Consider the following 13026-nt stretch of genomic DNA (forward strand, 5'->3'; position numbering starts at 1 on the left):
TAATTTTTTAACAATTTTCTCCTTTCACATAATAAAAATTGCGTGAAAGGGCAAAATTTGAATATTTTGACATAATTAAATTACTGCGTACCTGATTGCATAGATTACAAAAGATAAAAAAAAAAGTAAAAATAACAATAGATAATTAGATATGCTTGCTATATCTAGTCTAGTGTACAATTTCCCTTTTGGGATCCCCTCAAGGTTCTTGGCTGTTCACACGGCTGTGGAGCTCCAGCATCTCTTGATGGTTGGGGTCCACAGAGAGAGCAGCTCGGCAGTCACGCAGGGCACCAGATATATCTCCAATGTGCTCATGGAACGCTGCTCGCAGGTGTAGAAGGTGGAGGTCAGCTTTGAAAGCTATTGCTCTTGATAGTTCTGTAATCGCTTCCTTTTCTTTGTGGTTGTCCATCAGCACTGTTCCAACAAAAATACAAAATCATCTTCAGTGTGGGCTAAACGCAGAAAAACCCTGCTGCCTGATAATTACAAGTGGTCCTTTTGAAGCGTTATAAAGCTCAAGTTTGTTATCTTATCTTGACTTCTTGACTTTTTCATTGAGGGAGTCTGAATAAAGTCGGAAAATAGTTCATCTTTTGCCTTTAGAATCGTAAGACAACATCTCTACTGTCACACTACCCTTGTAATAAATCCGTTTTAACACCTTCGAATGTTTAAAAAAGTCAGAATGATTTCATTTCCTTATTGCTATGATTATGAGTAAATGATGGAAAAATATTCAAAGTGCATGATCTCAAATTGACCAACAGTGGGGTGGGGTGTGCAGCAGCAGCAACCATGGCTCTGCAAAGCTAACAATAAGACTTTGCCACCATCTATTAATCTCCTGTTCATTTGTCTCTCGTGTTTAGGAGAGGTTTTTCTCCTTGTTTGGGTGCATGTGGAATGAGCCAAACAAGTATGGAGAGTGTATTTTATCTGGAAACTTTCAAATGGCCAAAGAAAAGAGGTAAGATGCTGTGGATGGTGATAGTAGCAGCAGTAATTTGGAGAATTTCTGAGGAAAGGTATGTTAGAATTTTCAATCAGATGGAAAGACATTTGGAGGATGTCATAGAGTGTGTTACTATTAGAGGAATGTTAGAATTTTCATGAGATGGAAAGACATTTGGAGGCTGTCATAGAGAGTTTTACTATTAGAGTGGTACATTGGGTAAATCACGTGAGCTTTTTTCCCTTTACTCTTTCAATGATATTTGTTAAGAGGTGGAGGGAAGTGGTCAGCACAAATTACAAAAAAAAAAGAAAATTTCTCTGTTATGAGCTTTGCTGGCCGGAAAAGGAATATATCAAATTAACTTTGATGGAAGTAGTATGTGGAACCCAGGTCCTTCAGGAATAGGGGGATCTTTAGAGGCGAAAGGGGCATTGCATTATTAAGGCTCAGGGCTAGCAGGGAGACTCCATATAAACAAAATTATGGCTTTGATTCAAGGGATTCAAAAGGCAAGAGAAATGAAGATTGAAAAGTTGGTGATTGAAGGAGACTCAAGGTGGTTGTGGGCTGGTTAAAGAAAAAGAAGCTTTATGGGCTTTCAGGAATGAAATGGGTTTATAGGTCAGCCAACACTATGGCTGATAACCTGGCTAACCAAGGGGTAAACACTGAACAGGAATGATCTGTTTTGGGCAGAGTTGTAATGAACTTTAAAGGGCAGAGTAAAAGCCTGTTTTCTCTCTTTTGTATTATCCTGTACTTTAAATGTTTTATATTGCTTAATGAAATAAGCTTAAGTTATTTATCCAAAAAAATAGTTAGATTGTAATAAAGTAGGTTGACAAATGCTACCAAATTACATTCTTTTTGATCATTAGCTAATAAGGCAAACAGACCCAAGAAAAAATAAATCCAAAGATCATATTATTTAAAAGACCAACAGTACAAATAAACCAGCCTTTATGGCAAAGCAAAGAACTCACAAAGGATTAGCTTACACTTTGCATATAGTTATTTTATTGATCCTCTTTCAAGGCTCGTGTCAGTAGCCACAAGGCAAGACTCTATGTAAACAACTTGGAACATGGATTCGAGTCACCATCTTGGCATGTCAAGCTGCAAGGAGAATGTGAGTGTGCAACCCTACAATTTTTCAAAAGAATTATTTTTTCTGCTTCTTTCATTTTCCCTAACCTATTTTACTGTGAAATCGGTTAATATTCCTGATGTTTTTGTTGTACTTAAGACCTTTTCAAGAGTATCTAATATCAAGAGTTTTCTGTAATTGATATTTGGAAGTTGTGAAATATAATTTTGGTCTGCAATCCACATTTCAACCAATTATTGTCATTAATAAATAACTGAAAATAGTTTTCCCCAATAAGCAAATGAAATAAAATAGATACCTTAATAGAGACATTTTCTTGCGTTTTCCCTACACATAGCATGTACCTTAATTTATGTATTTGTCCCTACATATAGCGTGTACATGTGATCATGCATATTGCACACACAATGATGTGCACACAAACAACTTATACACATTTAAGATTGAGTTTTAAGCTTCATTCCTTGCCTCATGCTTTGACTGTCAAATAATCAATTTTATAATCTATGAATTTTTCAAATTAAAGGTGACTCGGGCTCCCCCTTTTAGACACATTTAAGACATTATACAAAATTAAATAAATAAAGAAATGGATAAGGAAATCTGACCTGCAGCTCGGTATCTGTAAGGATAGACACGGAGTGGATCTAATCGAGTTACCATCTCCAGATCTGCCTTTGTGAGTTCACGCTCACAGTATTCAGACCTCTTTTCATATGCTGATGCATTATTCTGAGCTTTCTCAATTAGTTTTGTCATTTCCTCGTATGCAGCATTACGGTCATTCCTAAGGTAATGGACCCTAGCAAGACCCTGGTGGGCTCGGGTGTGCCGGATCTTGAGGGCATTAATGTAGCAATCAGCTGCCAATTCCAGTTTTCCACAATCAACATACACGCTACCAAGATTGTTCAGGGCCTGTCAAGTGGAAATTCGAAAGTTAAATACTGTGAGACAGCCGGACTAGAATATCATTTTATATTACATCATACCATAAACACAAAGGAAATGTATAGAAATCTAAACCCTCACATTTGGTCCATAAATAAATTCATCAATCTAGACTTTTCTTCGATGACCCATTGAAGCGGCAAAATCTAATGAGACAGTTTAATAAGTTGTTGTTCTTGGCCTTTCTCAACTATCATTTCTCCAGCTATGATGGTAAAGAATCTTTTTTTATCAATTACAGTAAGATTCATCAACAATAGTAAAGATTATTCTTCCCATTCATAAAAAAAAAAATAGTAAAGATTCTTCCCAGTTTAATATCAGACTGGATATCCATAAGAAGTGATTTACAATGAATGGCCAAGACTAATAAGATAGTGAGCCACTTGATTGACTAGGTTTTTGTGGAAACTGAGATGCCTTAAGCCAGGTATCATAAAAGCAGACATTCAGAGAAAAATTGAAGACCAGAAAATAGAAGTTTTCAGAGATAGGCTCAAAACAAGTTCAAGTTACAATACCCACAGGATGATGAAAGTTCAAGTACAATCTCATCTGTGGCTGCATCAAATAGCTACATATGCACTTCAAAAGCTGCTAACCCATGATAAATTGAACTTAGGAAGGGAAAACCCCCCAAAACTTTACAATTATTACATGTATTCCTCTTTTTTCTACTACATATTGATATTAGAATCAGAAAGAATAAATTTCATCATCCTGTGGGTTCACACTATCAAAAACTCCTTCTGTACTCACTGTTGTCTACTATTTAAAATACCATCAGGGGAGCAGATATTTCAAGATGCAAATTGAAAACAATGAAGAGAACCATTTTTTCCTCTCTAAATTTTCTATTTATGATTATGTGCGCAAAAGCATATTCCCATAGTTTTTTTTCTTTTGATAAGAGCATATTCCTCTAGTGCTGCATATTAGAGAATTGGTTACTTACAATTATTAAATATTGATATCACCTTTTCTTGTCAAAGGGAACTTATCTATATGTTATTAAATCTAACTATTGTATTTATCACATGTTTTTCATAAAAGAGTTGTTCTTTTTATTATCCTAATATTATATAAAGTGGTAATTATTTACTGCACTGCAGTCCAAGTTAGTATAGCACCACATTTTTACAGCAAGTGTACGGGAATAACTCTTTGTGGCTACAAACATTAAAACTTTCAACTATGAGTTATTATTTTTTTCACAGGATGGAAGTTTCAAAGCCCCATACTGCCGTCTGTAAACATCTTTGTGGAGGTTTCTTCTAGGGAATGTATTATTAATACCCAATCATGAAATAGACCATAAAATAGCCAAAACAAAAAAGAAATTCAGTTGAACTTGAAAGAATGGCTAAGAACATTACTAAAGTCAACTGTTGTGCAAGAGCACTTCTTGAATTTCTTTAATTTCTGAAATTTTCTGGGATGAGTGTCCACAGTTATTCATAAATAGAAGCATCCTTTTATATTGTTTTACACTTTGAATAGGATTGGTCCTAAGATGCCACAATGTTCTTGAGAATGACTGATTGAGTGATGACAGGATTTTAAAGGAGTATGATGGGGCTCCATTTTGTGAGATTGGGGTTCGGTTGCAAGTTTCACATTCAGAACATTGCAGTCATCCCAGAACAGACAGCACCGGAACGGGGTAAGTTAAAGATATACTTGGATGGCTGTTTTCTTTTCTTTTCTTTTCCTGCTTTTATTTTGGTGGGTGAGCTTGGATGGTTGTGACATGAGGCGTTCCACTACTTGGAGGTGTAAGGTGTAGTTCAGAACGTAAGAGGTGCCTCTCAAATACAAGGAGGGGGATGAAGAGGAAGGAGGATCTCATTTTTCTTTATTTTTAATAAAACACATTTATATTAAGAAGAATGAAGATGCATAATACTAGCTGAAAGGGGGGGGGGGTCTTTCCCCTTATCTTTCCTTCCCTTCCCTTTTCTTTCTTTTCTCTTTTATTTTTCTTCTCTTTCTTTCTTTCTTTTTCTTTCCCTTCCCTTTCTTTTTCTTTTTTGATAAATTTCCCTTTCCTTTCCTTTCTTTTCTTTTTTTCTTTCTTTTCTCTGTATTTTTGTATGAGGTGTGTGAGGTGTATTTGGCATATGCCTAACTGTTAAGCCTTGCACTGCTTCTTATATGGTCCCCTCCTTTGTTTCAAACATTTGAGATGGTTGAGGTTTCTCTCACTTATATCAATAAAATTATGATTTCATGTTGCTGATCAGGAATAAGAAAGATACACGGTTCTAAAATTGGGGGCATTGGATAAAGAAGAAAAATACTTCAGGGTCAAGAGAAATGGAATGAATAAGAATTGGGTGGATAGTGCCATTATTAGCTTCCAATAGCTAAGAGTGTAAAGTAAAAAAGAACATTATAGCTATAAGGACACATAGGGGTCATTACAGGCTGGCAAACATGAGAATAAGAGTTTGAGTCTAAGTTCAGCTAGATAATCATGAATAGGTTTGCAGTTAATGTTATAACCTTTCAGGCATTTATGATAGAGCAGAATAAGTGGGATGGGTTGGGTAACCTGCATCAACTATATTCATATTAGAGATACATTGTAGTTTCTGGTTAAACAGGGTAGTTTGAAACATTTGTAATGCCATAGAAATTCTAAATATTTGAAAGGATTAATGAGGACTCTTTTATAACAACGAAAAACTTCATAGGAGACATTTATCCTCTCTCTGACAGTTCCCATTAAAAGTATGGCCTGTCCTATACTAAAGATAGATGTGCTTTGTTAAACATAAAAACTAAAATGTATCGGTAGAAAGAACTAGGATGAAAGAAAACCATACTTGTCCTTTGCGAAGCCTGTCCGAAGGACACTTAAGTGCATCCTCTAGAAGTGAAACAACAGTTGAAGAACAAGAAGGGTCTTGGCTAGAGTCTGCCAAAGCATAGGCTTTTAGAAAATAGGCCTCGAAAGATCTCTTAAGGTTTATTGACTTTTCAGCCTTGCGAAGCCCTTCTTCATAATGACCTGTATCGTATAAGATCCACCCCTCGTAAACCAGGCGCTCATGTTCACTTGATGCATGCTGGCGTGCCAGTTGTAGACTTCGCATGGCTGCATCAGGACAGTTTAACCTGATCAAGCAAAACCATGAGTTTTTATCTGCTTTGACAGAAGCATAACCCTATCAAACAACAATAGCAAGTAAAAAGAAAAAAAAAAAAAAAACGAAGGCCACAAGTTACTTGAGCATACCTAAGGAGAAGCAAAGACTGTCTGAAGTATAGCACACCTTTTGCTGCATCAGATTCAAGCATCTGATAGATAACTGAGAGGGACCCAATATCATCAACTGAAGACCATCGGTCATATAATTGTAGCCAACAATCTGCGGTTGTCCAATTATCAACATGCTCACGTACAAGAGTACGGAGTTGAGAAGCTGCCACCCGCCCTTCAAACATCCTATATTCTGGAGAAAGTGTAAGAATGGCCTGAACATCACACAAGGCAGCTTGGTAATCCTCAAGCGCCAGATAGAAACAGAACCGAAGTTCCAAGCATTCTAATGCCAACTTGAATCCAAGAATCCGATTGATTTCCCCCAAAGCAGATTGAACATTTTGCTTCCTCATCAATGATGCAGCCCGATACATGTATGGATAGTTCAGTGTTGGGTCCAACTCTGTTGCCTTTTCAAGGTCTTCCAACTTTTTGTCACCTTCACAGTATAGTGACCTCTCCTGGTACATCCACCCAAGAGGGGTATAGGAAGAAATAGTAGAGGTTAACTTCTCATATGACCAAAGTTTATGGCCTCTGATAAAACCCAGCCTAGCCAAACCTGCAACAGAATAAACATGGCCCTCATTGAAAGCTGCCTCAAAGAGTTGCTCAGCTTCATCATATTCTTTCCTCAGAAGCCTCACACATCCCAACTGATGAAAGGCCAACTGTCTCTGCCTACTAGTTGTTGCTGACTCTACCAACCGTTCCAAGAAACAGGCTGTTACATCTGACTGGGGATCGCCGTTCATGGCTACCTCACTCAATAGACAATAGAGTGAGAATGAGGCAGACCCCACCATGATTGATCTCTGCTGCTTATTAGTAATGCTGAATATCTTAACCACCCGATCATCATTCAAACAATCAGGAAGTTCATGTAAAAACACTTGTAAACATGAAGCAGCAAGGACTGGGGCATTCTCTTCAAGTGCATATTCCATGAGGTCAATTGCATCTTGTCTTGAGGAGATCAAAGATGCAAGTTTCCGATCACAAGCATCTTTAAGCCTTTCACAACAGAATTTGTTGGCAAATATTAATATTTCCAACAAGGTACCAGGAGAAACCCCTTCCAAACTGCCTGTCCCGCTAAATTCACTAACCACCCTCATGCTCGAAGGGGAGATACCATTTTCAGACAAATCTATGTCTTCTTGATGTGATTCCATGAAACATCCGTTAAGCATAGCATGGAATGGAGCAGACAGAGATGCAATCTTCTGCCTATCACAGGCTATCTTCTCTTCTCCAATTTGGAAGAAGACCGTGCTGGAAATATGACTCCCCACAATCTCAACTGTTTCAAGGGAATTCAAGTTTAAATCAGTGGGAAGCTGAGAGGCAATGTCTAACGGTCCAAATTCCTGTGTGCATTTCCCGCATGAGGCAAGCAAGTCGGCAATGAGATCTTCTCCTTGCTTCTCATACTTAAGCCAAGCTCTAAATACGAGTTTCTCATGAACGGCGGTGGCATTTAGCCATGCTGATCGGAGGCTCCGGCGCAGCAATTTGACTTCTCCAAGGCCCCTAAAGACCTGAAACTGTAGCAAGTAAAGGTTCGGTCTCTCACAGAGCGGACAAGACTCAAGTTCTTCATGAATTTGAGCTAGAACATCAACATAATCAAGGGGCTTAAAGAATGGAAGGATGGGTGGCTCGGGCACCTTGATAAGAGATTCTCTACAGAAAAATGACCTAATCTTAGTTTCAGGAAAAGAAAAACAAAACCCAGTTCAGTAAATGAACATAGAAGCGGTACTTACATAGAAGACGAGGAGTGCGTGGAAAATTTGGAGATCTTCCCTCTTTCAACCTGAAGCCATGATTGTGGATTCAGAGCATGCACTTGTGTTTCTTTGCAGGATTCGGAAAGAAAAAGATTTTTCATGGGGCATAAGAGATGAAACAAGTTCCAGATCTCCACAATCTTGAAATGATTTCTCTCCAACACTCAAATACAAAAAGAAAAAAAAAAAAAGAAAAAAAAAAAATGGAAGAGAGGAAAATAACTAACAAGATGAAAAACAACTGAAAGAAAAGGAGCTCCTTTCACACTAAAATCACAAATTGAACCCGAAAGTGTTGCAAACCCACCAAGCAACAGAATATGAAAAGAAAAAAACAATAAATACAAAACGGAAACAACGCCCTTCCAGATTGACCAAAAAAAAAGAGAATAAAAAAAAAACACCCTTTCAGATAATCTCTCTATACGGGTTCCTCTCTCTCCTTCAAACGTATTACTACAAGGAACTACAGGTTGCTCTTCACGCAAGAAAATGAAGCTTTCTGTGATCAGTCTCTGCTTTTTTGGTGTATAATCAGTCTCTAAATCTATTGTCTTCTCTATCCTACAGGCTAGAGATATTAACAGCCACAAAACTCTACAATTTATTTCCTCAAAGATCTCTAAGTTTCTTCAGCAGTAGGAGCTCAAAAGGATTAAGCAAGATCTCTGATACTGCGAAATCCACCTTAAAATCAACCAAATTCACAGCAATAGAGACAGAAATGGAAACATCAAGAGAGACCACCTACCTTGCTGAAATAATTTCGGGAAAAGAATCCAAAAGAAACCCAATAGAAGAGAGAAGGAGAGAAAAATTCAAAACAGGCTCACTTATTTTCTTGCTTGAATTTTCAGACCCAAGTCCCAAAAATCATCAATACAACTGCATTCCATTCCATGAGATCAAAGAGAAGGAATCCAAAGGAATACTTTCTTTTTCTTTTGTTTGGTAAAAGGACCGGTTTTTCCTCTTTTTCTCCAGTCTTTCTGTTAAAACGAGAAAAAGCAAAGGATTGAAGCCACTGTTGTTTGCTAGTAAAAAAATAGAATAGAATAAAATTGAAAAAAAAAAAAAAAAAGGTTGAGTTCATTGAGAAATGTAGGAGAGAGAGAGAGAGAGAGAGAGAGAGCGAACGCAGAGTAGGATACACTACCAACAGCACATGCTTCCGGTTTGGCTCCTGCAATCGCCGATACTTTTTCAGTCAATTTCTCGGAAGAATATCGTGATGAAAAGACCATATTACCCTTTCATTGCCTGTTATGTGTTATCCACTCACATGTTGTATTATTAAAATCACAATTTCTTTACATTAATTCCATCCTTATTATTTAGTTATTGTCTTAAATATCCTTGAGTTTTTTAATAATTGTCTACATTACACTTTATCCACATGTGATATTACATGAATGGTAATTATTTTAAAATTTCTAAATACCCTTCATTATTCAATAACCTTCCAAAAAGCTAGAAAACCAACATGAAGGAATAGAACGAAATGGGTCATTGTGGAGTGATTAGGAAGAATCAGAAAACAGGTATATTTGAACAAAAATGACGACAATTTCTTCTTATTTATCTATTTTCCATGCCTATCATGTCACTGTAACTCAGATCCCCATCACCTGTTGATGATCATCAAGTCTGTTAAAGCAACAAGCTGAAGTATTTGGAATCCCTGAAGTTGTGCCCGTTAAAAGATGAAAAAAGAGATCATGCAACTTCAGGCGATTTGGTGCTTCTCTTCGTTGAAAGCCAGGGAAAATGCCTAAGCAGATCCACGAGATAAAGGATTTAGTTTTGACAGCAAGAAGGAAAAATGCACATTCTGTCAAAATCAAAAGAAGCGAAGATGTGGTTAAGTTCAAGGTCCACTGCTCCAACTAGCAAAGATGTGTTTGACTCGGAGAAAGCAAATAAGTTAAAGCAGTCTCTTCCTCCTGAATGAATAAGAGGATCTGAGCATGAGCAACCATCAAATAATAAAAGCTCATAGTTGATCTGATCAGAAAGTTTATATTCAAATCATCAATTTGGTTGCTGTGAGAGGGGATCCACTTGTCAAATGTGGGTCTGGTTCAAGGTTTTCACCGATTGGAAGATCATTTTAGTGGATTCCGTTATCGTTGCCACTGGTAATGTGTGCATTCTGGAATTGTTTTATATCGGCCTGCGTTGCGCCCATTTTCGTTGCAGCAGCAGCAGATAGGAGGTGACGAGAGAGAGAGAGAAAGGAAGAACCAGAGAAGAGAGATGCAAAGGAGCCGCTGTTGCTTAGTGGTAGTCATTTTTGGGTCTGCTACAGAGAAAACGATTAAAAAAATAACGGACATAGAGAGAGAGATCATCGTTGGAACTGCTCCGAAACATCATCATCTGAACAGTTCATCAGTTGGGTTTTATTTTGAAATTTAAAGAATAGTAGAGGATAAATTTGATATTTCATTTCTTTTTGTTAACACTTGAATATCAATTTTTATAAACAGTAAATCTATGTAAACAGTAAGGATATAATTAAATAGGAATAATTTAAAGAATTTGTCCTTATTAATTATAATAACAAGTTAAATACCAAGCCCGTACTCAGTATGGGCCATGGCCATGGGGAAACTATTACCCACATTCTCTTGGGACCCATTATCCACGTGGTAAATTAATTATAGGTTGTTTAATTTTAATTAGGAGATTGAAATCAGATTTTATTTATAAAAAAAAAATCAACTTTAACTAAGAATAGGGCCCACATCCTCTTTTATTTGAGTTTGAAGACTATTATTAACTTAAACCAGCATTAAGGCCCACTGATGAGCTGCCATGTGGCTGAGTTGGGAAGATCAGAGCCCATTATCAGATGGGTCCCACTCTAGATGATAGTTGGACAAAAATAAGTGACAATCCAATAAACCCAATTAGACATGCTTGCTTTATAAAATGGATACTTATTTTAGATGAAACTTTATTCAAAGGGTAGATCCAGATCTTCCCTACATGGGACTGTGGCCATTGATGGAAGGGTACTTCAGTGGAGTTATGATATGGGCACCCTCATTGTAGCCCGGTTCTTTTGATTTTAAATGCTTGAAATCTTTAGTATGAAGCCCATTTATGGGTGGGGTCGGGTGGTGCTAGTTGGGTATCCAATTTAATGAATTTACACTGTGGCACTTGGGCTGGACCCCTTCAAATGTAAAGTTGAACAAATATTGATGAGGGCTTAAGAAATGTGATTGGAAGGGGTTGGACAAGGGTAAAATGGGTATATAAAGAGTTGGGATGTGGAAGGACGGGCATGGATGGATAGAGACGATTATCACGTGATATATCGAAACAAAAGATAAAAAGAAAGGAGACAAGAAATAAGCATGGAGAGAAAAAGAGAGAGAGTGGGGAGAGGAGAGAGATTTGGTGGGTTTGGAGATAGACATCATTTGAAAATAATTCGGATTTGCCAAACGAGTTAAAAACTGGACAGAGGGGGGGAGAGAGAGAGAGAGGGAGAGCGTGGCAATTGAGTGGGGTTGAGTTGGATTGGGTTGGATTGTTTCTCTTAGTTTCTTACCCTTACACCACCAAATACAATCCAATAGGACCTCTCCCCCTCCCCCTCCTCCAAATAATTCAATGCACAATGACCATACTACCCACTCAAAAATTCTCTTATTACTTCTCTATAATTGGTCCCATTCACAATATTCCAGATTTGTGGTGTATGGTGCCTTGCTATGGCATCATTGGGACGGTTGCATCTTTTCGATGCTGATCCAATTTGATTATGTACGTCTGACGAGTCTATCCAAATGGGTGTTTCGCTGGCAATGGAAATCAAATCACTCACTGATGGAACCCAAGTTCATCAATCAGAGCACAGGGACTTTACAGACCAAGTGGTGTGTTTCTTGCTCCCATAGGATTCTGGGACCAAAGCTATTCTCACGGGCTTTTGACATATAGGCTCAGTTTGGAAAGAATATAAATACAAATATGTAAAATATAAATATATAAATATATATAAAATATATACATAATAAAAAAGGTTTCATTTTATTTGCAGTGAAAATGAGATGCAAATATTTTGGAAGGAAATTTTTTATTTATTTCTGTTTTTAAGTTCTTCTTTGAGAGGAATAAAGTTGGAAGTGGAATGATGTGGCTGCCATTTTTAATGAAAAAAAAAATCAAAGTAGAAGGAAGTTTGTTTGTTTGAGAGGAGTAGAATGGAAAGTAAAATAATGTGGTCCCACTTTGCATAAGAGAAAATGAAAGGTAGGACACAAGAGGAAAGATAATGCAAATTTTTTGTGAAAATGAAACAAGAAAGTGCAAATTTTTCATTAGTTGGTTATAATTAAATACATGTAAATATGCACCGAGTACAAATTTTGCACTAGAATCTTGCAAGATGCCTCAAAACTGCTGCGTGTCTCCCCATCATCATCTCCCAACTTGGTAAAATTCCATCCTTTTTTTAATTCATTTTCCTTGGCTAAGGAAATTAGGGCATGAAATGCAGCTGGTCATGTGGACATTCCACACTATTCAATACCTATATATATGGAGCGGGTTTAGTTTATCACAAGGTTTCAAATTGTAAAATAAATCCAATAATAAGATCCGAACCCAAACCCATTTTCCTCTTGGGTTTGGGTGATGAGAATCTCATCTGAGCAACAACTCCACAGCATAATTGTTGGATGGTTTTATCTTTATTTCCTTATATTAAATAACAATAAATAATCACTGTGGAACAAAAATAAATGTTCACACAAAGGTTTTTATGGGGGGAAGTGATTTCGCCACCCAAAGAGATGAAATATTCAAGCTTGTATTGGTCCACGCGCTTTGACCAAGGGAATGTGAATGTGAACTTCTGGACCATACAAATCAAATGCCAGCTCCCCTCTTTTTTTTTATTTAATTTCTTTTGTCTTTTTTACTGTCTCTT

At 37.2% G+C, this 13026-nt stretch overlaps 1 protein-coding gene across 1 annotated transcript; it reads right to left on the bottom strand.

The window, feature by feature from the left end:
* On the bottom strand, positions 1 to 8389 carry LOC148848046 (ETO1-like protein 1). Its single transcript, XM_088950420.1, has 5 exons — positions 8058 to 8389; positions 6262 to 7974; positions 5849 to 6140; positions 2678 to 2987; positions 1 to 420 (listed from the first exon to the last, which is right to left on the bottom strand). Exons 1-5 carry the CDS (start codon positions 8180 to 8182, stop codon positions 200 to 202), a joined length of 2661 nt encoding a protein of 886 aa, XP_088806546.1. The 5' UTR covers positions 8183 to 8389; the 3' UTR covers positions 1 to 199.
* Positions 8390 to 13026: the final 4637 nt, after the last annotated feature.

Source organism: Nelumbo lutea, chromosome 6 (genome assembly GCF_056320005.1).
Source record: "Nelumbo lutea isolate HS-2025 chromosome 6, American lotus-T2T, whole genome shotgun sequence".
NCBI classification, from domain to species: domain Eukaryota; kingdom Viridiplantae; phylum Streptophyta; class Magnoliopsida; order Proteales; family Nelumbonaceae; genus Nelumbo; species Nelumbo lutea.